The following is a 27,151-nucleotide window of genomic DNA, read 5'->3' as shown; positions in this document are numbered from 1 at the left end:
CCCATGGCCCAACATTTCAACTCCCCCTCCCACTCTGCCGAGGACATGGAGGTCCTGGGCCTCCTTCACCGCCGCTCCCTCACCACCAGACGCCTGGAGGAAGAACGCCTCATCTTCCGCCTCGGAACACTTCAACCCCAGGGCATCAATGTGGACTTCAACAGCTTCCTCATTTCCCCTTCCCCCACCTCATCCTAGTTTCAAACTTCCAGCTCAGTTACTGTCTCCTTGACTTGTCCGACCTGCCTATCTTCTTTTCCACCTATCCACTCCACCCTCTCCTCCTTGACCTATCACCTTCATCTCCTCCCCCACTCACCCATTGTACTCTATGCTACTTTCTCCCCACCCCCACCCTCCTCTAGCTTATCTCTCCATGCTTCAGGCTCACTGCGTTTATTCCTGATGAAGGGCTTTTGCCCAAAACGTCGATTTTGAAGCTACTTGGATGCTGCCTGAACTGCTGTGCTCTTCCAGCACCACTAATCCAGAATCTGGTTTCCAGCATCTGCAGTCATTGTTTTTACCTGGAAGAAGTAACAAGTCAAGGGAGTGTTCAATGAATGGCAGGACCCTGGAAGTTTAGAGAAACAAAGCGATAAGGTGACAATGCAGGTAACTAGGATAGTTAAGAAGTCATATGGAACACTTGCTTTTATCAGATTCTGAATTAGTGGTGCCGGAAGAGCACAGCAGTTCAGGCAGCATCCAAGTAGCTTCGAAATCGACGTTTCGGGCAAAAGCCCTTCATCAGGAATAAAAGCAGTGAGCCTGAAGCATGGAGAGATAAGCTAGAGGAGGGTGGGGGTGGGGAGAAAGTAGCATAGACCTGGGAGTTGCAGTGGGAGAGGGATTCCATGAGAATCTTGTAGAGAGAGGAGGAAAACTTCTTCAAGGCAGGCATCCTTGCAAGAGGATTCGCAGTAGGGTTAAAATCAACAAGGTAAAAACAATGACTGCAGATGCTGGAAACCAGATTCTGGATTAGTGGTGCTGGAAGAGCACAGCAGTTCAGGCAGCATCCAAGTAGCCTACTGCAAATCCTCTTGCAAGGATGCCTGCCTTGAAGAAGTTTTCCTCCTCTCTCTACAAGAATCTCAGGGAATCCCTCTCCCACTGCAACTCTCAGGTCTATGCTACTTTCTTCCCACCCCCACCCTCCTCTAGCTTATCTCTCCATGCTTCAGGCCCACTGCCTTGAAGCTACTTGGATGCTGCCTGAACTGCTGTGCTCTTCCAGCACCACTAATCCAGAATCTGGTTTCCACCATCTGCAGTCATTGTTTTTACCAACTTGCTTTTATCAGTCAAGGCATAGGTTATAAGAGTAGGGAGGTTGTGTTGGAGCTGCACAGAACTTTGGTTAGGCCACAACTGAAGTACTACGTGCAGTTCTGGTCACCTCTTTATAGGAAGACTGTGATTGCACTGGAGGGTCATTAGGATATTGTCTGGGATGCAGTATCTTAGTTATGAAGAGAGGGTGGATTAACTTGAGTTATTTTCTTTGGAGTGGAGAAGGTGAGGGGTGATAGAGATATATAAAACTATGATGGGCATGGTCAAGAGTGTGGTGCTGGAAAAGCACAGCAGGTCAAGCAGTATCCAAGGAGCAGGAGAACCAACATTTTGGGCATAAGCCCTTCATCAGGAATGAGGACAGGGGGCTGAGAGGTAAATGGGAAGGGGGTGAGTGGGGCTGGGGTGCAAGGTAGCTGGAAATGCAACCGGTAGATGAAAGTGGGGGTGAAGGTGATAGGTTGGAGAGGAGAGTAGAGTAGATGAATGGGAAGGATGATGGACAGGTCAAGAGGGTGGTGCCGAGTTGGAAGCTTGGGACTGGGATAAGGTGGGGGGAGAGGAAATGAGGAAACTGATGAAATCTACATTAATCCCATGTGGTTGCAGGGATCCAAAGCAGAAGATGAGACATTCTTCCTCCAGGCGTTGGGTGGTTAGGGTTTGGCCATGGAGGAGGTGTAGGACCTGCATGTTCTTGGTGGTGTTGGAGGGGGAGTTAAAGTGTTCAGCCATGGATTGGTGGGGTTGGTTGGTGCAGGTGTCCCAGCCATGGGCATGGACATTTGGACAGAAAGCAGCCATTCCCTTTAGTCAAAGGATCAATAACAGGAGGGGTGCACTTTTAAGGTGGAGGGCCAGAGGTTTAGAGGGATTTGAGGAAGATGCGTTTACCCAGAGGGTGATGGGGCTCAGGAATGCTCTGCTTGGGAGGGTAGTTCAAGTGGGAAATCTCACAACCTTTTAAAAGTACTTGGATGAGCACTTGGAATGCCATGAATTGAAGAAGGTTATAGTCCAACAGGTTTATTTGGAAATATAAGCTTTTGGATAACTGCTCCTTTGTCAGCTAACTAGTGGGTTAGGATCATTGGACACAGAACTTAGCGTAAAAAGATCAAAATGTCACACAAGTTCCAAATAAACCTGTTGGACTATGATCTGGTGTTGTATGGTTTTTAACTTTAACCACCCCAGCCCAACGCAGCTCATCCGCATCATGACATTGAAGGATAAAGGCCTAGAGCTGGAATGTGGGACGAGGACAGGCAGTGGTATATTTTTGGCCTTGCAGACTTGATGGGTTGAAGGGTCTTCTCTTAGAATCCTCATAGAATCATAAAATCCCAACAGAGTGGAAACAAGCCATTTGGCCCAACAAGTCCACACTGACCCTCCGAAGAGTAACCCACCCAGACCCGTTCCCCTACGCTATTACCCTACATTTATCCCTGACTAATGCACTTAACCTAGTTTTAAAAAATCACACATCACCAAGTTATAGTGCAACAGGTATAATTGGAAGCAATAGCTTTCAGAGTGCTGCTCCTTCATCATGAGAATTGTAAGAGACTGAATTTATTGCAAAAGTTTATAGTGTGGTGTAACTGACATTATATACTGAAAAATACCTTGATTCTTTGTTAAATCTCTCTTCTGATAGAATGCCCACGTTAGTTTCACTTACTGTTATTGACTATAACCTGGTGTTGTGTGATTTTTAACTTTGTACACCCCAGTCCAACACTGGCAACTCCAAATCAGCACTTAACCAACACATCCCTGAACACTATGTGTAATTCTATGTGAAACTATGGACATGGCCGACGGTTTTCCGGTGTCACAAACAGCTTGTGAATCTGCTGAATTTGCCTCTTGTTATGTAAAATTTAAACCCTACAGTTGCAAACTTCTGATCACCCACAACACATGACACAAATCTAAGAGCTTTGTATTGGATAGCTCAATCTCAGAATCTGGTTATGTTCAGCCAACGCGATGTACAGCGCCTCGTTAGCGCAGTAGGCAGCGCGTCAGTCTCATAATCTGAAGGTCGTGAGTTCGATCCTCACACGGGGCACAATGTTTTACGGGGAGGAGCTGAAATTGTGGGATTAAGTCCGGAAGGGGACCAAAAGCTGAACCAAGAACCTGCTGCCTACAGCAATACGCCCTGGGAGTCCTTGTATCCACCCAGTATCCCCTTCGGCAGGTTCGTGTTTTCTTAAAATATGCGGAATTGTGAGATCCGCTGCCCTACTCTCTGGTTATTTTCATTTAGCGGATCATTTGAATTGGCCAATCTAAATTGCCAGTAGTGTTAGGTAAGGGGTAAATGTAGGGGTATGGGTGGGTTGCGCTTCGGCGGGGCGGTGTGGACTTGTTGGGCCGAAGGGCCTGTTTCCACACTGTAAGTAATCTAATCTAATTTACCGGCCGCACCAAAAACTCCAGTCTCCAGTTTGTCCCCCTCCACACCGTCGTATTTTAATGCTGACTTGGGGTAGCTTCACAACTGGTTTCGTGCAAATGTCGACAAAGAGCGAGCCGCAAAAGGAGTCGTGCCTAACAACTGCGAAACTCAGAGACACAAACACAATTTGCTGGAGAAGCTCAGCAGGTGTGGCTGCATCAGTGGAGAGAAATCAGAGTTAAATGCTTCGGGTCCAGGGACGCTTCCTCAGAGGGTGCCATCACCTGGGGGACTTGGTGCTGCCCCATGGATATTTGCTACCACCTCCTTCCCCAGGACTTTACCCCTTTCCTGGGAACATCACTATTCCCCATCTCCATGACCCCACATTCTTGAAGGAAATGAACCTTCAAGCTCAGCGAGCAAACCTACATCCAAAATCCTCAACCTATTAACCCCACGCCTCCTCCTCCCCATTTCTCCCTTCCCTGGAAGCCCCCTGATTGTTGGCCGTTCCAAACCACCCTCTTTATGCCCCCCCCCAGCGTTCCTGCTCCCCTCTCTACTGCCCTTCTTACTGTCCTCTATGCCCTCTCTAACTCTCGAGCTGTTGCAGACCCAAATCCCTTAATCAGACTTCCCCAAAGTGAAGGATATGGTGTGGGCGCTGGGACCCAGCATCCCTCTTGCCTCCCCCCCCCCCAACACCCTCTCCCCAGCGGCTAGTTGCCCTTTGCAGTGCTCCCGGAGAGAGGCAGAAAGTGGTCCAGGCGCTGGAGTAACTCGCAGTAACCAGCCGCTCTTAGTGCTGCCTCCCAGTCTCACTGGAACTGCTGCATTAACCTACCTTTGCATTAACTATCCCAGAGCTTGGAACTGCTCGCTCAGTGTCATTTTCAGAGCCTCGTTAGCGCAGTAGGCAGCGCGTCAGTCTCATAATCTGAAGGTCGTGAGTTCGAGCCTCACACGGGGCACAGTGCTGTTTTACTCACTGAGACCAGCCCCAATTAATTTTCACGGCAGCAAGCTGTTTTAATTCACAATGGATGCTTTAATTCCGAACCGTGTAAGGGAGTCGATCAGTGCATGATCTGGAGATGCCGGTGTTGGACTGGGGTGTACAAAGTCAAAACTCACACACCAGGTTATAGTCCAACAGGTTTAATTGGAAGCACTGCTCCTTCATCAGGTGGTAATGCCCTATCATCACTCACCCCCTCTGCTCTGAGGGCTGTAATTTGGTTAAACACTGGCAATAACCATTGTAGATTACTTGCATCTAATTTAAAAATCACACAACACAAAGTCAAAAATCACACAACACCAAGTTATAGTCCAACAGATTTAATTGGAAGCACTGCTCCTTCATCAGGTGGTTGTGGAGGACACCTGTCTCTTACAATTGTGTCCTCCACAACCACCTGATGAAGGAGCAGCGCTCCGAAAGCTAATGCTTCCAATTAAACCTGTTGGACTATAATCTGGTGTTGTGTGATTTTTGACTTTGTGTTGTGTGATTTTTAAATCAGACGCAAGTAATCTACAATGGCTATTGCCAGTGTTTAACCAAATTACAGCCCTCAGAGCAGAGGGGGTGAGTGATGATGGGGCATCGATTTGAAATGGGAGAAAGTGAGGACTGCAGATGCTGGAGATCAGAGTCCAGAGTGTGATGGTGGAAAAGCACAGCAGCATCTGAGGAGCAGGAGAATCGACGTTTCGGACTTAAGCCCTTCATCGGGAGTGAACCTGATGAAAGGCTTATGCCCGAAAAGTCATTTGTCCAGCTCCTCAGATGCTGCCTGACCTGCTGTGCTTTTCCATTGATTTGAAATGAATGATACAAGGGTTAGACAGGAGATGAGGTTATTCCCCAAAGTGTCTGCATCCTGTCCAACAGCAGTATAAGTTCCCCTCCCCCAACTTACAAAGATGTTACGAGGCTAGGAGGGTTTGAGTGATAGGGAGAGGCTGAACAGGCTGGGGCTGTTTTCCCTGGAGTGTCGGAGGATGAGGTGTGACCTTTTAGAGATTTATAAAATCATGAGGGGCATGAATAGAATAAATAGACAAGGTCTTTTTCCTGCAGTGGGGGAGTCCAGAACTTGAGTGCATAGGTTCAGGGTGAGAGGGGAAAGATATAAAAGTGACCTAAGGGGCAACTTTTTCACGCAGAGGATGGTGCGTGTATGGAATGAGCTGCCAGAGGCTGGTACAATTACAGCATTTTATTAGATCCCTTACAGTGTGGAAACAGGCCCTTCGGCCCAACAAGTCCACACCGACCCTCCGAAGAGCAACCCACCCCCAACACTATGGGCAATTTAGCTTGGCTAATTCAACAAACCTGCACATTTGTGGCTGTGGGAGGAAACCAGAGCACTCGGAGGAAACTCATGCAGACACAGGGAGAAGGTGCAAACTCCACACAGACAGATGCCTGAGACGGGAATTGAACCCGGGTCTCTGGCGCTGTGAGGCAGCAGTGCTAACCACTGTGCATCTGGATGGGTATGTGAATAGGATGAGTTTAGAGGGACATGGGCCAAGTGCTGGCAAGTGGAACTAGATCAGGTTAGGATATCTGGTTGGCATGGATGAGTTGGACCAAAGGATCTGTTTCCGTGCTGTATATCGATCTTCCTGCTCCTTGGATGCTGCCTGAGTGATGCATTTCCAGAACCACTCTAATCTTGACTTTAGAGGGACACGGGCAAAATGCTGGCAAATAGGGCCAGATTAATTTAGAATATCTGGTCAGCATGGATGAGTTGGACCAAGGGATCTGTTTCCATGCTGTAACACTCTAAGTGCTGGAAGACGGGATCAGCCTGGGTGATTTGGTTTTCAGAGTCAAGAGTGTGGTGCTCTCAATAAATTAAGCAATTGTAACCAAATTAAAATCTGAATTAAGGTGGACAGCCCCTAACAGGCCCAGTGACAAAGTTCTAAATCACGAAGGAAAGCTACAAAATTTAAATTTAAATGTTGTTTCAAAATGATGATGCACTCCAGTCCCCACAACAGGCCTGAAGTATAATGACATGCTCCCTCTCCAATGACACCATTCCCCTACTCTATGCACTGTCATGAAATTCAATTTCTTTCAAATGCCCCATCCAATGTTTTTCTGAAATCATTCATCATCTGCTGGTCGTAAAGTTTCCAGTCGTTTCCACTTGCATAAAAAAGAAGCTCCTCTTCATATCCTCTGAGTGTCCCTAGTACATGAATAAGAAGGGTTAAAGGGATATGGGCCAAGTGTTGGCAAATGGGAGTGGATTAATTTAGGATATCTGGTAGGACCGAAGGGTCTGGTACCATGCTGTACAACTCTATGACTCTATTCCTTGTTATTTTTGCCAACCTGTTCAAACATGTTGCAACACACATCTAAGGCAGATGGAATGAGAACCGTGATATCCTAGGCTAGAGATATGGATACTACCACTGAACCACAAGATGCCACTACACATTACACCATCAGCTTTTGGGAATAATATCTACCTTTTCCAAACCATTCAAAATCTGTTCACTTCTATCAAATCTTAAATCTCCTCTGCTTCATGCAGAACAGTCTCAGCTCCACCACCCTAACTTGTAGTTAAATTCCCGAATCCCTGTAATTGTTTTAATATAACCATTGTGCACCCTCTCATTGAAAGAAAGGATTTCACAGACGTGCCATGTAATCTTTATCAGAAAAAGCAATCACTCTAATGTGCTCTCAGGCATACAATGATCTAATCTCTGGGAGCTGATAGCATTATAAATCATTTGTTGTCTTCCTCTTTAGATGTTACTTTGATTGAATTATAGTAAGTGACTTGCTGCAAGTTTTATATATTCAATGGGAAGCCTTCATTTCATTATCTGATTTGCATCCCTCTCCTGAAATATAGTCATTATTTAAATTAACAAACCTTTTTGTTTTCTGTAATCTATTTACCATACCCATATTTTCTTTGTTTGACCATAGCTTATGCTCTAACTTATCCTTACCATTCTTGAAAAACTGCTGAAAAGACCAAGAGATGAGGGAGCAACATCTGTGAGCTCACTGACACAAGCTGGGGTTCAAAAACTGTCGGTCTTTACTGTTAATCTGCTGAAGAGCTAGTCTTCCCGAAAGCTGATTGCAGTAGGAGACCCTTATGGGCCTCAAGTTGTCACAATAAAATCACTGGTACACAACTTCACTCATTAATGAGGATAAACTCTGGAACTAGAGGTTCGGCTCCAGTTCAATGGTTACCAGTCTTCTCAAATATTCTCCATTTGTCAGAATACTGCAACAGGCAGAGAAATCTTGGACTTCACCATCTACAAAGTCCATAAGACCAAAAGACATAGGAGCGGAAATTAGGCCATTCAGCCCATCAAGTTTGCTCCGCCATTCAACCATGGTTGATAAGTTTCTCAACCCCATTCTCCTGTTTTTTTCCCTGTAGCCCTTGATCCCCTTGACACTCAAGAACCTATCTATCTCAATTTTACATATACTCAATGACCTGGCCTCCACAGCCTTCTGTGGCAATGAATTCCATAGATTCACTACTCTCCAGCTAAAAATGTTTCTCCTTATCTCCGTTTGAAAAGGTCTTCCCTTTAATCTACAGCTATGCCCTCGGGTCCTAGTCTCTCCTACCAATGGAAGCATCTTCCCAACATCCACTCTGTCAAGGCCATTCAGTATTCTGTAAGTTTTAATTAAAGTCCCCTTCATCCTTCTAAATTGCATCAAGAATAAACCCAGAGTCATAAAACATTCTTCACATGTTAAGCTTTTAAATCTTGGGACCTCCTCTGAACACACTCCAGGTCCAGTATATTCTTCCTGAGATATGGGACCCAAAACTGCACACAATACTCCAAAGACCCTCAGAACCCCAACCCACCTTGTTTTCTATGAAATCCCATCCCAGGTACTCTGTAACACTGATGAAGCTTGGAAACTTGGGCAAGAAACACCTTCCCAAATAAACACCTCATCTTCAACCCATCACAACAACCAAGCTTTGGACTCCTTCTGAACACGTGGATGACCCTCAATAGAATATCATCTGGACATGCTCATCCTGACCTCAAATATTCCCTCAAAACCTCAGCTGCCTGCAACTGAGAAAACCGGACCAAATCATGTATGATATAATAGTGTCTTACCCCTTACTCTAGTTTGGGAGTGACTAGCTAGAGTTATCCTTACTCTCCAGCAGGGCATTGAACTGATTAAGGTACTTGACATTAAAACTGTGATTAGAGCTTCTCCTCTAAGGCCAATACAAAAGAGAAAGAAGAATCAAGGAATCTAAGGGGCAACTTTTTCACGCAGAGGGTGGTGCATGTATGGAATGAGCTGCCAGAGGAAGTGGTGGAGGCTGGTACAATTGCAACATTTAAAAGGCATCTTAATGGGTATATGAATAGGAAGGGTTTGGAGGGATATGGGCCGAGTGTTGGCAGGTGGGACTAGATTGGGTTGGGATATCTGGTCGGCATGGACGGGTTGGACCGAAGGGTCTGTTTCCATGCTGTACATCTCTATGACTCTAAGAATCCCTTCTGTGATAATTCCGACTCGGAGTCAAGACCTGCCAAAAAGTGTGACGAAATTTCAGGTATTAACACAGAAATGATGGAAGTTAGAACAATATATGTCATAAGAGATGATGCATTCTTTGCTAGACAGGTACATGAGAACCAAACAGAAAGACTGAAAACCATTTTAATAAAGTCAGAAAGTGAAGATGAGAAAAAGAAGCCTAATATAAAAGAAAAAGAGAATTTCAATTGTAATGATTGAATCTTGAGAGAGAACCTGAGATGAGAGAAAAATTGGTCAGAGTTGAAAATCCTTGGAATGTTCTATCCCAAAAGAGCTTTTTTCATTCATGTGGGTGTGCTTTTGCCTGAAACGTCGATTTTCCTGCTCCTCGGATGCTGCCTGACATGCTGTGCTTTTCCAGCAGCACTCTAATCTAGACTCTGATATTCAGCATCTGGATTAGTGGTGCTGGAAGAGCACAGCAGTTCAGGCAGCATCCAAGGAGCTTCGAAATCGACGTTTCGGGCAAAAGCCCTTCATCAGGAATAAAGGCAGTGAGCCTGAAGCATGGAGAGATAATCTAGAGGAGGGTGGGGGTGGGGAGAGAGTAGCATAGAGTACAATGGGTGAGTGGGGGAGGGGATGAAGGTCAAGGAGGAGAAGGTGGAGTGGATAGGTGGAAAAGAAAATAGGCAGGTAGGGCAAGTCCGGACAAGTTATGGGGACAGTTACTGAGCTGGAAGTTTAGAACTAGTGTGAGGTGGGGGAAGGGGAAATGAGGAAACTGTTGAAGTCCACATTGATGCCCTGGGGTTGAAGTGTTCCGAGGCGGAAGATGAGGCGTTCTTCCTCCAGGCGTCTGGTGGTGAGGGAGCGGCGGTGAAGGAGGCCCAGGACCTCCATGTCCTCGGCAGAGTGGGAAGGGGAGTTGAAATATTGGGCCACGGGGCAGTGTGGTTGATTGATACGGGTGTCTCGGAGATGTTCCCTAAAGCGCTCTGCTAGGAGGCGCCCAGTCTCACCAATGTAGAGGAGATCGCATCAGGAGCAACGGATAGAATAAATGATATTAGTGGATGTGCAAGTAAAACTTTGATGGATGTGGAAGGCTCCTTTAGGGCCTTGGATAAAGGTGAGGGCAGAGGTGTGGGCGCAGGTTTTACAGTTCCTGCGGTGGCAGGAAAGTGCCAGGATTGGAGGGTGGGTTGTTTGGGGCGTGGACCTGACCAGGTAGTCGCGGAGGGAACGGTCTTTGCGGAAGGCGGAAAGGGGTGGGGAGGGAAATATATCCCTGGTAGTGGGGTCTGTTTGGAGGTGGCGGAAATGTCGGCGGATGATTTGGTTAAGCGAAGGTTGGTAGGGTGGAAGGTGAGCACCATGGGCGTTCTATCCTTGTTACGGTTGGAGGAGTGGGGTCTGAGGGCGGAGGTGCGGGATGTAGACGAGATGCGTTGGAGGGCATCTTTAACCACGTGGGAAGGGAAATTGCGGTCTCTAAAGAAGGAGGCCATCTGGTGTGTTCTGTGATGGAACTGGTCCTCCTGGGAGCAGATCCGGCAGAGGTGGAGGAATTGGGAATACGGGATGGCATTTTTGCAAGAGGTAGGGTGGGAAGAGGCATAATCCAGGTAGCTGTGGGAGTCGGAGGGTTTGTAAAAAATGTCATTAATGGAGATGGAGAGGTCCAGGAAGGGGAGGGAGGTGTCAGAGATGGTCCAGGTAAATTTAAGGTCAGGGTGGAATGTGTTGGTGAAGTTGATGAATTGCTCAACCTCCTCGTGGGAGCACGAGGTGGCGCCAATGCAGTCATCAATGTAGCGGAGGAAGAGGTGGGGAGTGGTGCCGGTGTAATTACGGAAGATCGACTGCTCTACATAGCCAACAAAGAGACAGGCATAGCTGGGGCCCATATGTGTGCCCATGGCTACCCCTTTGGTCTGGAGGAAGTGGGAGGATTCAAAGGAGAAATTGTTAAGGGTGAGGACCAGTTCGTCCAAACGAATGAGAGTGTCGGTGGAAGGGTACTGTTGGGGACGTCTGGAGAGGAAAAAACGGAGGGCTTGGAGGCCCTGGTCATGGCGGATGGAGGTGTAGAGGGATTGGATATCCATGGTGAAGATGAGGCATTGGGGGCCGGGGAAACGGAAGTCTCGGAGGAGGTGGAGGGCATGGGTGGTGTCTCGAACGTATGTGGGGAGTTCCTGGACTAGGGGGGATAGGACAGTGTCGAGGTAGGTAGAGATGAGTTCAGTGGGGCAGGAGCATGCTGAGACAATGGGTCGGCCAGGGTGGTCAGGCTTGTGGATCTTGGGAAGGAGGTAGAACCGGGCAGTGCAGGGTTCCCGGACTATGAGGTTGGAAGCTGTGGGTGGGAGATCTCCTGAGGTGATGAGGTTCTCTATGGTCTGGGAGATAAGGGTTTGGTGATGGGGGGTGGGGTCATGGTCGAGGGAGCAGTAGGAAGAGGTGTCCTCGAGTTGGCGTCTGGCTTCAGCGGTGTAGAGGTCAGTGTGCCAGACTACCACTGCGCCCCTTTATCCGTTGGCTTGATGGTGAGTTTGGGATTGGAGCAGAGGGATTGGAGGGCTGCGCGTTGTGAGGGTGAGAGGTTGGAGTGGGGGAGGGAGGTAGACAGGTTGAGGCGGTTAATGTCCCGGCGGCAGTTGGAAATGAAGAGGTCGAGGGTAGGTAATAGGCCAGCACGGGGTGTCCAGGTGGATGCAGTGTGTTGGAGGTGGGCGAAGGGGTCCTTGGAAGGTGGGCGGGAGTCCTGATTGTGAAAGTAAGCTCGGAGGCGGAGACAACAGAAGAATTGATCGACATCACGGCGTGTATTAAATTCATTGATGCGTGGACGGAGGGGGATGAAGGTGAGTCCTTTACTGAGAACTGATCGTTCATCCTCAGTGAGGGGTAGGTCTGAGGGGATGGTGAAAACTCGGCAGGGCTGGGAGCTGGGATCTGGTGTGGGTGTAGAGCTGGGAGTGGGGGCGGAACGGTATCTGCAGTCCTCACTTTTGCCTAGACCAACATCTATTGTCTAACCCTAATTTCACAGAGGGAGTTACGAGTCAACCACATTGACTGGACAGAGTGGATTTTGGGAAAATGATTCCATTGGTAGGAGAGACTAGGACCCAAGGGCACAGTCTTAGAGTAAAGGGAAGAACTTTTAGAATGGAGACAAGGTGAACCTTCTTCAGTCAGAGAGTGGGGATTCTATGGAATTCATTGCTACAGAATGTTGTGGAGGGCAGGTCATTGAGTATATTTAAGACGGAAATAGTAGGTTCTTGATTGTCAAGGGAATCAGAGTTACTGGGAGAAAGGAGAATGGGGTCGAGAAACTTATCAGCCATAATTGAATGGAGGAGCAGCTTGTGGGGGCTGAATGGTCTTTTTTTTTCTCCTATGTCTTATGGGTATGGAGTCACACCTAGTCCAGATCAGGGAATAATAGCAGAGTTCCTTCCCTAATGGACACGATTGAATTAGATTTTTTTGTCTCTTAAAAAGGAAAGTGGTTCCATGGTTGCCATTAAGCCAGCTTTCTATTTAACTCAAACTTCATCGTCTGCAATGGTGGGATTCAAACCCATCACCCTAGAACATTCGCCTGGGATTCAGGATTACTAGCCCAGTAACATTAACACAATACCATTACCTTCAATGGATTCCCTATTGTTGAATATATTAATTGGATTGGTCTGCATTGGTTTCTCTGTGAATTGAAAGATATGGAGAGCAGATAGGAAAGTAGAGTTGAAGACTAAGATCAGCCATGATGATGTTGAATGGCAGGGTAGGCTCAGCCATACTGTCCAAATCTTCTCCTTTGTCATGTTCTTGTGGAACACTAACTTCCAGTGGCAGAAGGGATGATAATCAAAGAGCACAGAATTAAGGTGACTGCGAAAAAAAAGACTGGGGGGGTCAATGAGAAAATACTTCTATTTCCCACAGGGAGGTATTGTACTCCAGAATGCATGGCCTGAAATTTTGGCAGAAGCAGCTTCAGTACTGTGCTTCTAAAGGAATCTGGCTATACACCCACAAAAAGGTCAGAAGTCAGGTTATAATCTAACAGGTTTATTTGAAATCATAAGCTCTCGAAGCTCTGCTCCTTCATCCTGACCTCGTCTACTCAAGTCTAACATCAGCACTTCCATGTCACAAAAGGAAAATAAAACATGTCTGGGAGCAAGAGGATTGGGTGTAGTTGGAAAGTTGTTTAAAGAGCTAGTAGAAGCATTATAGACTGAATGACCTCCTCTGTTTCTGTAATAATCTGCACAGCTGGTTGCTGTCTACCCAAGACTGCTCCTCTGTCCTCTTGTGTTTATGCTGCATCACTGGACGCACTTTGAGATTTCTACCTAGAGCTGTTATACAGATGTGTATGGACAAAGAAACGAGCATGGACCTCTGAGCATCTTGAGGCTTTGATGGTACAATTTGAAAAGGGCGTTCAATTCTTAAGAGGAGCTGCTTTTCAAAGGTAGACCCCAACTCTGCCAGATTGGATAGTTGCCAAAGATCAGACAACACTGTTGGAAGAACACAGAGTTCTCCGGCATCCGGATCAATGTTCCTGCCTCCTCCTGCACCAAAGACAGGTTGACTAGTCAACTCATGCAATTTGTCAAGAGTTTTGGAATCTTGCTATGCACATCACCTGTTGCAATAACAGACATGCATCGAAAGGTAGCCATCCGCTGTGAAATGCTTTTGCCCATTGTGAGGGGATGGAAATTTCTACTGCAGCCCTCTGTTTTTTTGGGTTGATGCTTTCATGGGACACAGGCATCGCTGTCTGGGCCTGCATTTATTACCCAAACCCCATTAGCCTTGAGGTTCCTGACATTCATTTCAGTAAAGGATTGAGGGAGGGAAGTAGGGAGGGGGATCTGGTAAACAACCTTGTTCTGTGTCTCTCAGGATGACACAGATATTTACGTGACAGCCTCGGTGCTTCCCATTCTCCGGAGAAAGAAAACACTTTGGAACGCCATGAAAAAAGTCACACTTTATTTCCCATTATTTCATAAATAAAAGTCCCTTTAGATCATAAGATGTGCACATTAGGAATTGTCTGTAAACACTTGACCTAATACCGCCAGCTTCCAGCTAAAATGCTGGTGGGGGCAGCTCAGTACTGGAGCACTTTTGTTATTTGTCCTCTTATTTGTGTTCTTCCCACCTTGGGTGGTCCGTCTTTTCTGGCTGTACCAAGGGGTTTGCTCTGAAGCACCAGCTGCATACAGCCCCATCTTGGCGTACTGCGCGGCGTGGAAGTCTTGCATGAGCCCCTCAACTTCCCACCGTTCCTCTTTGTGTTGGCTGCAGCAGTGCAAGGCCGCGGGGTCAATGGGGTGGGCCTCCGTGTTGAACAGGTAACCGCCAGCACCCAGTACACATTCGCCGTAGGGAGTGGTGACGGTGTGGAAGGTGGCGCCGTCATTGTGCAGGAAGTTGTCAGGGTCAAAGAGCAGGTAGAGGTACTTCACTGTTTCCGCCAGGAAGAATGACTCCATGCGATTGTCCAGCTTGTGGTCTCGCAGGTCCCGCACCTAAATGGCAAGGAAACAGCAACAGCTGATCAGTGAATCCATCAGCAGGCGCTCCAACACTGGTTTACATTGATTTATTATTGTCACATGTACCAAAATACAGTGAAAAGTATTATTTTGTGTGCTAATCGGACAAATTATACCACATATATCCACTTCAGGGTAATAGAACAGATAGCAGAGAAGAGTGTTATAGCTACAAGAAGGTGCAGAGAAAGGTCAACTCTAACATAGGAGATGTCTGTTCATAAATCTAATAATGGCGGGGAAGAAGCTGTTCTTGAATTTGTTGGTACATATTTTCAAAGTTTTGAACGATTTGCCCAATGGAAGACGGTGAAAGAGAGTCGGGGTGGGAGGGGTCTTTTGATTATGTTGGCTGCTTTCCCAACGCAGCGGGAAGTGTAGACTGAATCCCACAACGTTATAAAGGTACAGTCTCAGCACAATGACCAATGTGTAAATATACAGAATAGTGTCTAACACCACCCTAGGTTATGTGGATTGAAACAACAAGGTTAAGAGGTGATTCGATAGAGACTCGAAACATATAAGATCCTTAGGGAGGGGCGTGTCAGGGTAGATGAGAGGTTTCTTTTAACCCTTTGTGGTAGAGTCTAGGATCAGTGGGTATAAACTCATCATTTACGACTGAGACGAGGAGGAATTTTCTTTGCTCAGAGTAGTGATGCTATGCAGTTCTTTAATACCATGGGCTGGGTTGTTCAGTATGCCGAGATAGATTATTTTTAATCAGTGAGGGAATGAAGGGCAAAGACAGGAAAGTGCAGTTCGGGATTATCAGATCAGCCATGATCTCCTTGAAAGACAGAGAAGACTTGACTGTCCTGCTCCTCTGTCTTACAGTCTCAGAAGTGTTTAAAATCATGAGTGGTGTAGATTGTGTGGAGAAAGGGAAAAGGTTCCCATTGGCAGATGAATCCACTATTAAAGGGCACCGATTTAAGGTAACTATCAGAAGAACCAAAAAGGCAAACTAAGTGAAAACCTTTTGAATGCAGCAAGTGGTCAGACTCTGGAATATACTGCCTGAGAGTACAGTGGGAGGCAGGATTAACTGTGGCTTCCTGAAAGGAATCGGCCAATTATCTGAAGAGAACAAATGAGCAGCACTACAAGAAAAGGTGGGGAATAGTACGAGGCGAGTTGCTCTTGCAAAAAGTGAGCATAGACACGACTAATCACATGGCTGCCTCCTTCTGCTACATAACCATTCTACAATTCTGTGCAGAGCCCTATAATGTACCTAGGTAGGCATGCATTATGGAATTATGGGCTCATTGCAGCCAATTTTGATCCTGTACTTTCCCCGCAATGTGGATTTGCTGTTGGAAGCAAATTGACTGGAATTAAGGGTCTGACTGTGAGGAAAAGCAGTAAGTTTCCGACAGTGGCTACGAGACCGAAAAGGATGTTACCGTAAAGCGCTCTGGGATGCCTCCACCCCATTATTCACTCAATCCAGATTTGTACGTTGCAGTGGAGTTTATGAGTGGTGAGGGATCGTGGCTGAGTGTAACTGCTGAGCATTCACAGATTCAGCACTTACTGTGGCGAAACCGCAATCCACACGGCTGATCTTCTCAATGGCCTCGATGACATCCCTGCCCATCTCCAGCAGAGTGGGATCTCCAGTTGCTCGATATAGATACATAGCGCTCTCCACCAGCTCTGTAACAACAAACCAACCCCTTTAATGATGTGTGAGCTCCGAATGGCAAAAGAAAATCCACTCCCTTTGGTTACAGCACCCACTACACAGGAATGGAGAAGACTCCAAAAGCTAGGTGTACGGTTACACTTATTATTTTTATTACAATGCTTGAATCTCCAAACTGTACAGCCCCCAAGGTTGGATTTCTGTCAGTTCCCCAGTCCTCTCCCACCTCCACGGTCCCACTCCAACATCCTGCATTCCTGGCCCCTCCTTGCCTCCAGAGATCCCAGACTGCTCCTACCTCCCAGGTGCTCAGGCCACTCCCAGCTGCCAGGTCCCCTTTCTTACCTCCTGGATCCCCAGACCACTCCAACCTTCCAAGACCCCAGACAAATCCCGCCTCCTGGGTCCCCGGATCATTCCCACCCCCCCAGGATCCCACAGTCACTCCCAATTCCTGAGACACAGGACCCACGTCCATCTCCCAAGACCCCAGCTTCCATCCACTTCCTGGGTCATCTTCAGAGAGACGGGAGTGGGTATCAATTGGGCTGACTGTGAACCTAAAGGAGGGGCTCCTGCCAGGTTTAATGCAGTCGATAGCAGCCATGGGCTACTCGACAGAAGGGATTCTCCCTCTGCCCCACCCACATTAGGTAGCCTTTCTGCTGAATCTATTCTGATTAAAAAGAGTTTAAGTAATCAGAGGTGGCACTTCCTCGTAGGAGCAGCCCCTCTCTTACAGACTGCTGCTGCTCTTGAACTGTAAGGCCTTAAACTGACCTTCTAGCTTTCTCCATCACAGAAGCAAATGCAGGAGAAAGCAAAGTTTCAAAAATCATTGCGAGACGTGCCTCAAGCTTCCTGCTCCCAGTGTTTAATGATTGAATTAGTTCTCCATTTTTATACTTGTATGTCATCCTGATTAGGAAATGCACTGTCACTTTCCTAGAACTGTTGCTAGCAGCTCAGTGAGAGCTGGGGCAATTCGATTTCCAAGGGACAATTAGGAATGGCAAGAAATTCTGGCTTTGTCTACAATGCCCATATCCCATGCACAAGGAGTTTAAAACAATAAACAACTTTCAACCTTATGAAGACTTCATGCAACATCCTCTCTACCACATAAGTTAGTTGATTCCAGTCAGATGGAGTGGGAAGGTGGCTCAGGTAACACATCAAGTTAGACCCCATCTACCACCCCAAAAGAACAGGAAATGACGTCACCACAGGAAATGACATCACCAACCAACCAAAGAAACCCAAACATATAAATAGAAAGCAGGAATTATCAATAGTGCTTCGCCTGGAGGCCCACTGAAGATGTTACCTAGTAGAGTGGCGAAACATCTGGAAATGAACCTTCCAGCTCAGCAAGCAAACCTACATCTAGGTGGCACAGTGGTTGGCACTGCTGCCTCATAGTGCCTGGGAACTGGGTTTGAATCCATCTTCAGGCAACTATCCATGTGGAGTTCAGACAGTTTCCTCATGTGTGTTTCCTCCAACAGTCCAAAGATATGCAGGTTAGGTGGCTTGGCCATTGCTCATTTGCCCATAATGTCCAGATTAGATGGATTAGCAATGGGAAAAGCAGATTTATAGGAGAGTCTGGGTAGGATGCTCTTCTGAGGGATGGTGTGGACTTGATGGGCCAAATGGCCTGCTTCCACACTGAATACGCTCATCTGGGATTGATCTTTATTGGAAGATGGGTGCTTAGAGAAAAAAAGGGGGACTTGTCTATCAAGTTCAACTGTGATGCCCCCACAGTTAAATATCCTAAGGAAATCCACCTTAGCTTGTTTTGCAAAGAAAAAATGAAGTAGACAAAATAAGTTTTTTTAGTTTTGTACTTTTTGTTCAGAGCTTCACACAAACTCTTAAACAGCTTCTTCCCTTTTTTGTTTTGAGAACTACTCCATGGGATATAGGTATTGGTGGCCCTTTGAACGGAGTGGTTTGCTGATTTGGGGGCAGTTAAGAATCAACCACATTTCAATGGGTCTGGAGTCACATATAGGTCAGACCAGATAGAAATGGCACATTTCCTTCTCTAAAGTACAAGTGAACCAGATGTTTTTCATACAACAATTGACTATCATTTCATGGTCACTATTATTAAAGACTAGCCTCTCTGCGTTAGTAGTGACATTACCATTGCTTCACCATATCCCCTTTCACGGCCCAGTGAGTTTAGCCAATGGATCCCTGTCACTTGAAGTTGAATAAGCTGGGAGCATCCATTAGCTTGCAATAATTTGGTATCATTATGCCTTCCTTTCAGACAGAAGCCAACCAGAATTGTTGAGTAATATCATAAAATCCTTCCAATGTAGAAGCAGGCCATTCAGCCTATTGATTGCACACTGACCCTCTGAACAACATCCCATGCAGAACCACCCCTTATCCTATCCCTGAATTTCCAATGGCTAGCCCATCTAGCCTGCACACCCCTGGATACTATGGGCAATTTAGCAAGGGGACATGTGCAAACTCCATACGGTCACCCAAGGCTGGAACAGAACATGGGCCCTTTGCACTGTGAGGTAGAAGTGCTAACCACTAAGCCAGCATTCCCTCACCCCATCACAGATATCCAGAGGCTCTTGGTGTATATACCCTAGGTTACTACAGGAAGCGAGGGAAGAGATTGCTGCGCCTTTGGCGATGATCTTTTTGTCCTCACTGTCCATTGGAGAAGTGCCAGATGATTGGAGGGTGGTAGATGTTCAAGAAAATAAGAACAAGATAGGGTTTAGCTGCACTGCCCCTTGCAGTTAAATAGCTCCATACTCAAGTTTCTACACAAATAATGGTCATTCAGTAAAAATATCAGGTGATATCTTAAATGCACAGAATCAATGTCTTTGAGCCGGTGGGGAAACGTTGGCAAGAAACCAAATTTTGCATCCACAACAAACTTATGAAAAGGGAACATCAGTAATGGTTGTCCCAGATTAACTGCTCATTCATCTCCTTTATAGTTGGCTAGACAATATTTGTTGCATTTATCTGCATCAAAAACAATTGCTACATTTGGTTGTGAAGTAAGGATGTGAAAGGGTGCTAGTGAAATGAAAGCCTTCTTTCTTCACCTGGTCGCAGTGGATAACCCTCTCGCTTGTCTACAGTTGAACCCTGAGGGATACTGTAGAACTCAGGGAGGCCGCCATATTGCTTCCAGACCTGGTAGTAGTTGTGGAATGTTTTCATGGCGTTGTTAATGTCACCAATGAGGCTCTACAAACAAGAGAATGTATAAGCATCAACTAAAAGGGAACAAATCTCTGGTTTGCGACAGACGAGTTTTAAAACAAATCTTAATTTCTTCACAGTGATCATGTACAGTAAACCAAAACACACAGATTAATAGCCATTGGGACTAACAAGTTGGTCCCTGTTGACAAATTAATCCTTGGTATACTACCTTCAATCAATTATTTCACGTCTGGGCAGCAATATTTTGCATTTATATAGCGTCTTTAGTGTAGTAAAATGATCCCCCACAGTAATTAACAGGAGCAAACATTGAAACTGTTAAATGAGAAGACTCAAAATTATGAGGGGACTACACATAGCAGATAGGGAGAAATTGTTCCCATTGGTGGAAGGATGGGGAGCCAGAGAACTCTATAAGATGATTGGCTGATGGTGCCTTGAGGAAAGCTTCCTTGATACAGTGAGGGACTGGGACTTGAGCAGATGGCACAGGCTGATGCAGTCACGGACATCAAATGGCATGGGAGTGGGAGGGGCACGATACGAAGTGAGTCACTCTTGCAAAGGGCCAGCACAGGCTGAACGGCCTCCTTCTATGCTGAGTCCATTTGGTGTAGGACAGGAGTCCATTGGTCAAAGAGGCAGGTGAGAGAGGTGGAAAGGTTTAGGAAGTGAATTCTACAGCAGGGAAGCACCTGGCTAATTTAATGTAGATGCTCAAAATTACAAAGTGCTCTGACATAGAAAAGAGGGAGAGACTGGCATCACTCCCTACACAGGAAATATGGACTAACAACAGTTGAAGGAGGAAAGGAAATTAGGGTGGGAGGTGAAGCAATAGACCAGGGGGTAAAAGGGGATAACCATCTATATATTTTTTTAAAAACCAACAAATTATGAAGAGGAATGGACAGAAAAGATGTTTGAAGCCAAGCGAACTGTAACTTTCAGAAGGAAATTTATACACACACACACATATATTGGGAAAAGAAAAAATGCAGGGCTCTGGGGAAATAGCAAAGGAGTAAAACTAATTAGATACTTCATTCAAAAACCAGCGACACGTAATGGGCTGAATGGCCTCTTCCTGTGATGGTGAATTCTGTGATTATTGAATTCTTGTCTTTCAGAAACGTACAAATTACGAGCAGAAGCAGGCCATTCAGCCCTTTGACCTGTTCTGCTATCCAATAAGATCACGTCTGATGTAATTGTTCCACATTCCCATGTATCCCCAATAGTTTCACCCCTTTGCTTATCAAGAATGGATCAATACCCCCTCCACAAATTAAGACTTATGACCCTCTGAGAGAGCAAATCTCCTCATTGCTATCTTAAATGGCCAACCTCCTCCTCTTAAACTGTCACCCCCTCCCCCCGCCCGCTCTACAATTAAACTTTCTTATATTGTCATTTCAAAACAACTTCATCAAAAGCCAAGTCTTTACCACAATGAACAAGAACACAGAACAGTAAACCACAGTACAGGCCCTTCAGCCCTCGATGTTGTGCTGACCTTTTATCCCATGCCTCCTTAACTTTCTGAATGAGCTTACTATGGGGAACCTTATCAAACATCTTGCTAAAATCCATGTTCACCACATCCACCTTCATTAATGGGTTTTGTCACATCCTCAAAGAATTCAATGAGGTTTGTGAGGCATGACCTGCCTCTCACCAAGTCATGCCAACTACCTCTAAACAAACTATGGTTTTCCAAATAATCGTAAATCCAGTCTCTCAGAGTCTTCTCCAATACTTTACCCACCACAGACATGAGATTGACTGATACATAATTCCCAGGATTATCCCTATTCCCTTTCTTGAACAAGGGAATAACATCTGCCACCCTCCAATCATCTGACACTACTTCAATGGACAGTGAGCACACAAAGATCATCGTCAAAGGCACAGCAATCACTTCCCTCACTTGCTATAGTAACCTTTGGTATATCCTGTCTGGCCCAGGGGTTATACCTATCTATCTGATTTTCAAAATTTCCAACACATCCCTCCTTCTTAACATCAACGTGTTTGAGCGTTTCACATTGTCCTCAGAAACGTCAAGGTCCCTCTCACTTGTGATTACTGAAGCAAAGTATTCATTAAGAATCTCCCATACCTCCTCCAATTCCAGGCACAAATTCCCTCCACTAGCCCGATTGGCCCTCCCCTCACTCTGGCCATCCTCTTGTTCCTCACATAAGTCACGCAGTGAAAAGTTTACATTCCTCACTTGAAAACAAAGCCCTTTGAAAAACAAGCAGGTACCTAGGAACTTCTGGATGCTAAACTGCTGTCCATTCAACACATGCTCTAACAAAGAGTCATCTTGACCCAAAACATTAGCCTGCTCTCTCTCTACAAATGCAGCCTGACCCATTGTGATCTCCAGCATTGTTTTATTTCCAGTAGAGATTCCAGCATTTGCAATAACTTGCTTCCACATTGTCCATATGTTTGCGTTCTACCATCTTGGTAGATGCGTCTTGTAACAATAATGGAGTTAAGTCATAGAGTCATACAGCACAGAAACAGACCCTTCGGTCCAACCATCCATGCTGACTAGATATTCCAACCCAATCAAGTCCCACCTGCCAGCACCTGCCCCATATCCCTCTAAATCCTTCCTATTCATAAACCCATCCAAATGCCTTTTAAATGTTGCAATTGTACCAGCCTCCACCACTTCCTCTGGCAGCACATTCATACACATACCACCCTCTGTGTGAAAAAATCATCATAAGCTTTGTTTATAAATACAAGTTAATTTTTTAATGGCACAATCTGTCTTGCTTTCCCTTGTCTATGGGCCATGGCATCGCTGGCCAGACCAGCCCATTCCTAACTGCCCTTGAGAAGGTGAAGGTGATGATGAACTGCCACATGAATCGCTGTGTGTTGCAGGGACCCACAATGCTGTTAAGCGTTGGGAGTTCCAAGATTCTGACCAATGAAGGAATGATGGTCAGGATGGTATGGAGGGGAACGTGCGAGTGGTTACTGTTCCCCAGCATCTGCCCCATTGTCCTTCTAGGTGGGTTGTTGATTTCCAAGATGCTATTGCAGAAGCCTTGCGGAGCTGTTGTTGTGCATTGTGTAGACAGCAAACACTGGCTCCACTTGGCGGTGGAGGGAATACAGGTTTAAGGTGATGGAGAGGGTGACAAACAAGCGGGCTGCCTTTTCCTGAATGGCGTTGAGATTCATGTGTAGTGTCCTCATCCGGGCAAACGGGGACTATTCTATCACACTCCTGACTTGTGCCTTGTAGACGGTGGATAGGCTCTGGGGAGTCAGGAGTTGAGTTATTGCCACAGAATTCCCAGGTTGATCTGCTCTTGTTGGTTTCACATTGCCACAGCTCCAGCCTGGGAGGTGTTGTGGGTGCATGAACCCTTTCCTAGTCTGGAGAACCCTGATTTCAGCTGCATTGTTATGGAGGATGATTCAAGTCCATTGAGGAGGCTCGAGTATAAATATCCAGGTTAGCACTTCAGTTCAGTGCAATATGAGGGAACACTGTACTGTCAGAGGTGCTGTTTTACGAAGCAAGTTTAAAATGAGGCCCATTCTGCCGTCTCGCATTGACATACAAGACCCCATGGCATTGTTTCAAACAGACGAGCAGTTAATCCCATCGCTCCGGTCGATATTAATCCCTTAGTCAACATTGCTAGAAACAAAATTATCTGGTCGCTATTGCACTGCTGTTTGTCAGAGCTGACCGCACTCTAGGAATATATGGAGGTCACAAAAGGCACTATATAAATGCAAGTCTTTCTTTTAACAGAGCTGAGCCCAGCCCCAGCCATTAGCAATCTATCCACCTGAGCAACATCCCTCAATTTCCAGCACTTCTGTTAAATCTCCTCTTGACTTTCTTTATGCAAAGGAGAGCGATTCCAACTTCCCTAATCTCTCTTCAAAAGCCTTGCTCTGTTTGGATTGATGTGGAAGTGCTGGCGTTGGACTGGGGTGGACAAAGTTAAAAATAACCCAACACTAGGTTATAGTCCAACAAGTTTATTTGGAAGCACTAGCTTTTGAAGCACTGCTCCTTCACCACAACCACCTGATGCAGGAGCAGCGCTCTGAAAGGCAGTACTTCCACATAAATCTGTTGGACTATAACCTGGTGTTGTGTGATTTGTAACTGTCTGGATTGGACTAGCAATAACTACAGGTCCAACATCCTTACCAAGCCTTAGCTAGTAGAAGTGCATTTTTGCAGCGAAAACGCAACTGACTTCAAAGTTGATAAGAAAGAAAGAGTCATAAATGCCCAGGAGAAGACCATTTGGCCTGAGTCTATGCTGTCTCTCTGGAGAGCAGTCCAATTAGTCAGTCAGTCCCATTTTTCCAGTCTATCCCTATAGTTTAATTTCTTCAATGTGCCTACCAATTTCCTTTTGAAATCCTTCATTGTCACTGCTTCCACCTCCCTGGTAAGACAGAAAGTTCCAGGTGATTGAAACTCGCTGTGTAAGATCGTTCTTCCTCCTATACCTCCAAGATTTCTTGCAGAAGACTTTAAACTTATGTTCTCACATGATCACTAATGGGAATAGCCATTCAGTATCTAGCCTACCTAAACATCAACGTTGTACACCTCTAATAGTCTCCCCTCAACTTCCTTTTGGTCTGGTACAGCCACAGTCTCTCCAAGCTAGTTCCCAATTCCTGGTGACATTCAGACAGATTTCCCCTCTGCCTTTTCGCCCCCTTCCCTAAGCGTGGTGACTAGAAGTGGAAACATAATCACAAAAGAAAACAGAAGACATGAAAACTGAGCTCAACTCGATAGCCCAGTGATTCTGACCTGGAGTCCTGGCCAGAAAGCTTCCAGAGACTGGAAAACAGGCATGGAGATGGTACCTTTGTACATCTGAACCCACACATACCAGTCATCAAACTTTGTGTAATTCTTAATAGCTTTTTCATAGTCTAGAAGAGAAAAAGAAATAAATTATAGGAAGGAACTAATTTGAGTTTTTTTTTTAAAAACAAAGAGGAAGAAATACAGAAAAAAACCAGAATCATCTGATTTCCATAACCACTGTTATTTATCACAAAGAATGACAGTCACTTATTTACTGGCTGCGTTGACAGATTACAGTTCATCCAGAACACTGTGTCCCACCAGCAATCACTCTCTAAATGTTCCAACTTATGTCAGGAAAATTTTGAAAGTACACATTGTACGAGTGCCCACTTCTGAAAGGGGTTCAATCTCTTCTGGGAAGCCAACTGTTTATACTGGATATGATCCATTTTCAATCTAGTGTTCAACCGGTCTGATTTCACAACTTAACCAGAGGATAATATCACATTGAACTTGCATGTGCGTGTTACTCAAAAGGAAATCGTTTACACAGTCAGCATGATAGATAACACTCAGTGGAATGTCTGAAATGAGATACACCATAAGAAGCACATTTTTTTATCACGAGAGATCCGAGAGGGCTGGAAAATAGTCAGAGTTGTTCCTTGTTTAAGAAGGACCGCAGAGATAATCCAGGAAATTACAGACGGTGAGTCTTATGCAGGGAAATTACAGGAGAAGATTGTCAGGAATTTTGAAAAAAAATGCACTTATTAGAGATAGGCAGCATGGCTTTGTGCAGGTCTGGTTGTGATTCACAAACTTGATCGAGTTTGTCAAAGATGATTGATGAGGGCAAAGCTGTAGATGTTGGTTTTTGATTTTCGCAAGGCCTTTAACAAGGTCCCCCATGGCAGGCTTATGCAGTAGCTGAAGTCACATGGGATCTGCAGTAAGATGGATACAGAACTGGCTTAGTCATAGAAACAGAGTAGTAGTGGAAGGATGTTTTTCTGGCTGGATCTGTGACCAGTAACGTTCTGCTGGGATTAGTGCTGGGACCCCTGTTGTTTGACAGAAACATGAATGATTCAGAAGAGAACGTAGGTGGCCTGATTAGTAAGTTTGCGGACAACACAAAAATTATGGGAGGTGCAGATAGTGAGGAGTATGGTCATGGGATACAGCAGGATATAGCTAGGATGGAGATTTATGTGGACACATGGTAGATGGAGTTTAAACTGGACAAATGCAAGGTTGTTGCATTTTGGGAGATCTAATGAAGGAGGGAAATGTACAGTAAATGGCAGGACCCTTAGTAGCATCAACAAACAGGGACCTAAGGATACACGTCCACAGTTTCCTGAAAGTTGCAGACAAGTGGATAAGGTGGTCAAGAAATCATTTGGCATGCTTGTCCTCATCGGTCAAGGGCATAGACTATAAAAATTGGCAAGTCTTTAACTTTAGTTAGACCATATTTGGAATATAGTGTATTGTTCTGGTCACCACACAAGAAGTAGGATGTGGAGTTTTTGGAGAGGGTACACAGACACAGTTTACTGGGTTTGGAGGGTACTAGTTAGGAGGAGACATTGGACAAACTTGGTTTGTTTTCACTCGAACACTAAGGATGAGAAGCGACCTGAAAGAAGTTTACAAAATTATGAGAGGCATAGATAGAACAGATGGTTGGAGTCTTTTGCCTGGGGGGGTGAGGTGAATATCAATTACTTTGGGGGGGGGGGGGGGGGGGAGATATCAATTACTTGGGGGCATAGTTAAAAGGAGTAAGTTTAAAGGTGATGTGAGAGGCAGGTTTTTTCCCCACAGAAGGTGGTAAGTGCTTGGAATATGCTGCCAGAGGAGGTGGTGAAGGCAGATACAAAAGCAATGTTTAAGAGGCATATTGACAGGTATATGAAAAGGCAGGAATAGAGGGATATGGACCACATAAACGTAAACAGTTTTTAGTTTAGAAAAGCGTTGTGTGTCGGTGAAGTCTGGGTGGGCCTGTATTGTCTGTTAAGAGCAGCTATGGAACCCCTGAAGAAAATGTGCATTTAATCAATTAACAGAAATGAAAAAAAGGCATTGAAGAAATTAATCATTTGCATCAATTCCAAAAGAGTTGGTCTGAAACCTTCTGTTGGCACCCCAAGACTAGCTCACACAAATTTTCTGAAATCCCCTGTGAAGAACAGGCAGAGTGGGTCCACTCCTGTCAATGTGGTTCAAATCGCCGAGCTGGGAATTTATCTTGCAAACGTTTCGTCCCCTGTCTAGGTGACATCCTCAGTGCTTGGGAGCCTCCTGTGAAGCGCTTCTGTGCTGTTTTCTCTGGTATTTATAGTGGCCTGTCTCTGCCGCTTCCGGTTGTAACAACCGGAATCATCTGATTTCCATAACCACTGTTATTTATCACTGTTATTTATTTAAAACAACCGGAAGCGGCAGAGACAGGCCACTATAAATACCGAAGAAAACAGCACAGAAGCACTTCACAGGAGGCTCCCAAGCACTGAGGATGTCACCTAGACAGGGGACGAAATGTTTGCAACACAAATTCCCAGCTCGGCGAACAGAACCACAACAATGA

The 27,151-nt window shown here is 45.7% G+C and overlaps 1 protein-coding gene and 2 non-coding genes across 3 annotated transcripts in view; 2 read left to right on the top strand and 1 right to left on the bottom strand.

The window, feature by feature from the left end:
- The first annotated feature begins 3,306 nt into the window (after positions 1-3,306).
- trnam-cau (transfer RNA methionine (anticodon CAU)) lies at positions 3,307-3,379 on the top strand. The gene has a single exon. It is a non-coding gene; the product is annotated as a tRNA-Met (tRNA).
- A 1,234-nt stretch (positions 3,380-4,613) lies between these two features.
- On the top strand, positions 4,614-4,686 carry trnam-cau (transfer RNA methionine (anticodon CAU)). Its single transcript has one exon. It is a non-coding gene; the product is annotated as a tRNA-Met (tRNA).
- A 9,577-nt stretch (positions 4,687-14,263) lies between these two features.
- edem2 (ER degradation enhancer, mannosidase alpha-like 2) overlaps positions 14,264-27,151 on the bottom strand; it is a 39,886-nt gene continuing 26,998 nt past the window's right edge. Inside the window, exons 8-11 of the mRNA XM_072556303.1 lie at positions 24,550-24,674; positions 19,604-19,748; positions 16,398-16,519; positions 14,264-14,827 (exon numbers count right to left, since the gene is read on the bottom strand). Of these exons, the coding sequence (XP_072412404.1) occupies positions 14,339-14,827; positions 16,398-16,519; positions 19,604-19,748; positions 24,550-24,674 (881 nt within the window). The 3' untranslated portion in view covers positions 14,264-14,338. The remainder of the gene's footprint in view (positions 14,828-16,397; positions 16,520-19,603; positions 19,749-24,549; positions 24,675-27,151) is intronic.

Source organism: Chiloscyllium punctatum, chromosome 37 (genome assembly GCF_047496795.1).
Source record: "Chiloscyllium punctatum isolate Juve2018m chromosome 37, sChiPun1.3, whole genome shotgun sequence".
In the NCBI taxonomy this organism is placed as follows: Eukaryota; Metazoa; Chordata; class Chondrichthyes; order Orectolobiformes; family Hemiscylliidae; genus Chiloscyllium; species Chiloscyllium punctatum.
This window is presented reverse-complemented; position numbering and strand designations above follow the sequence as displayed.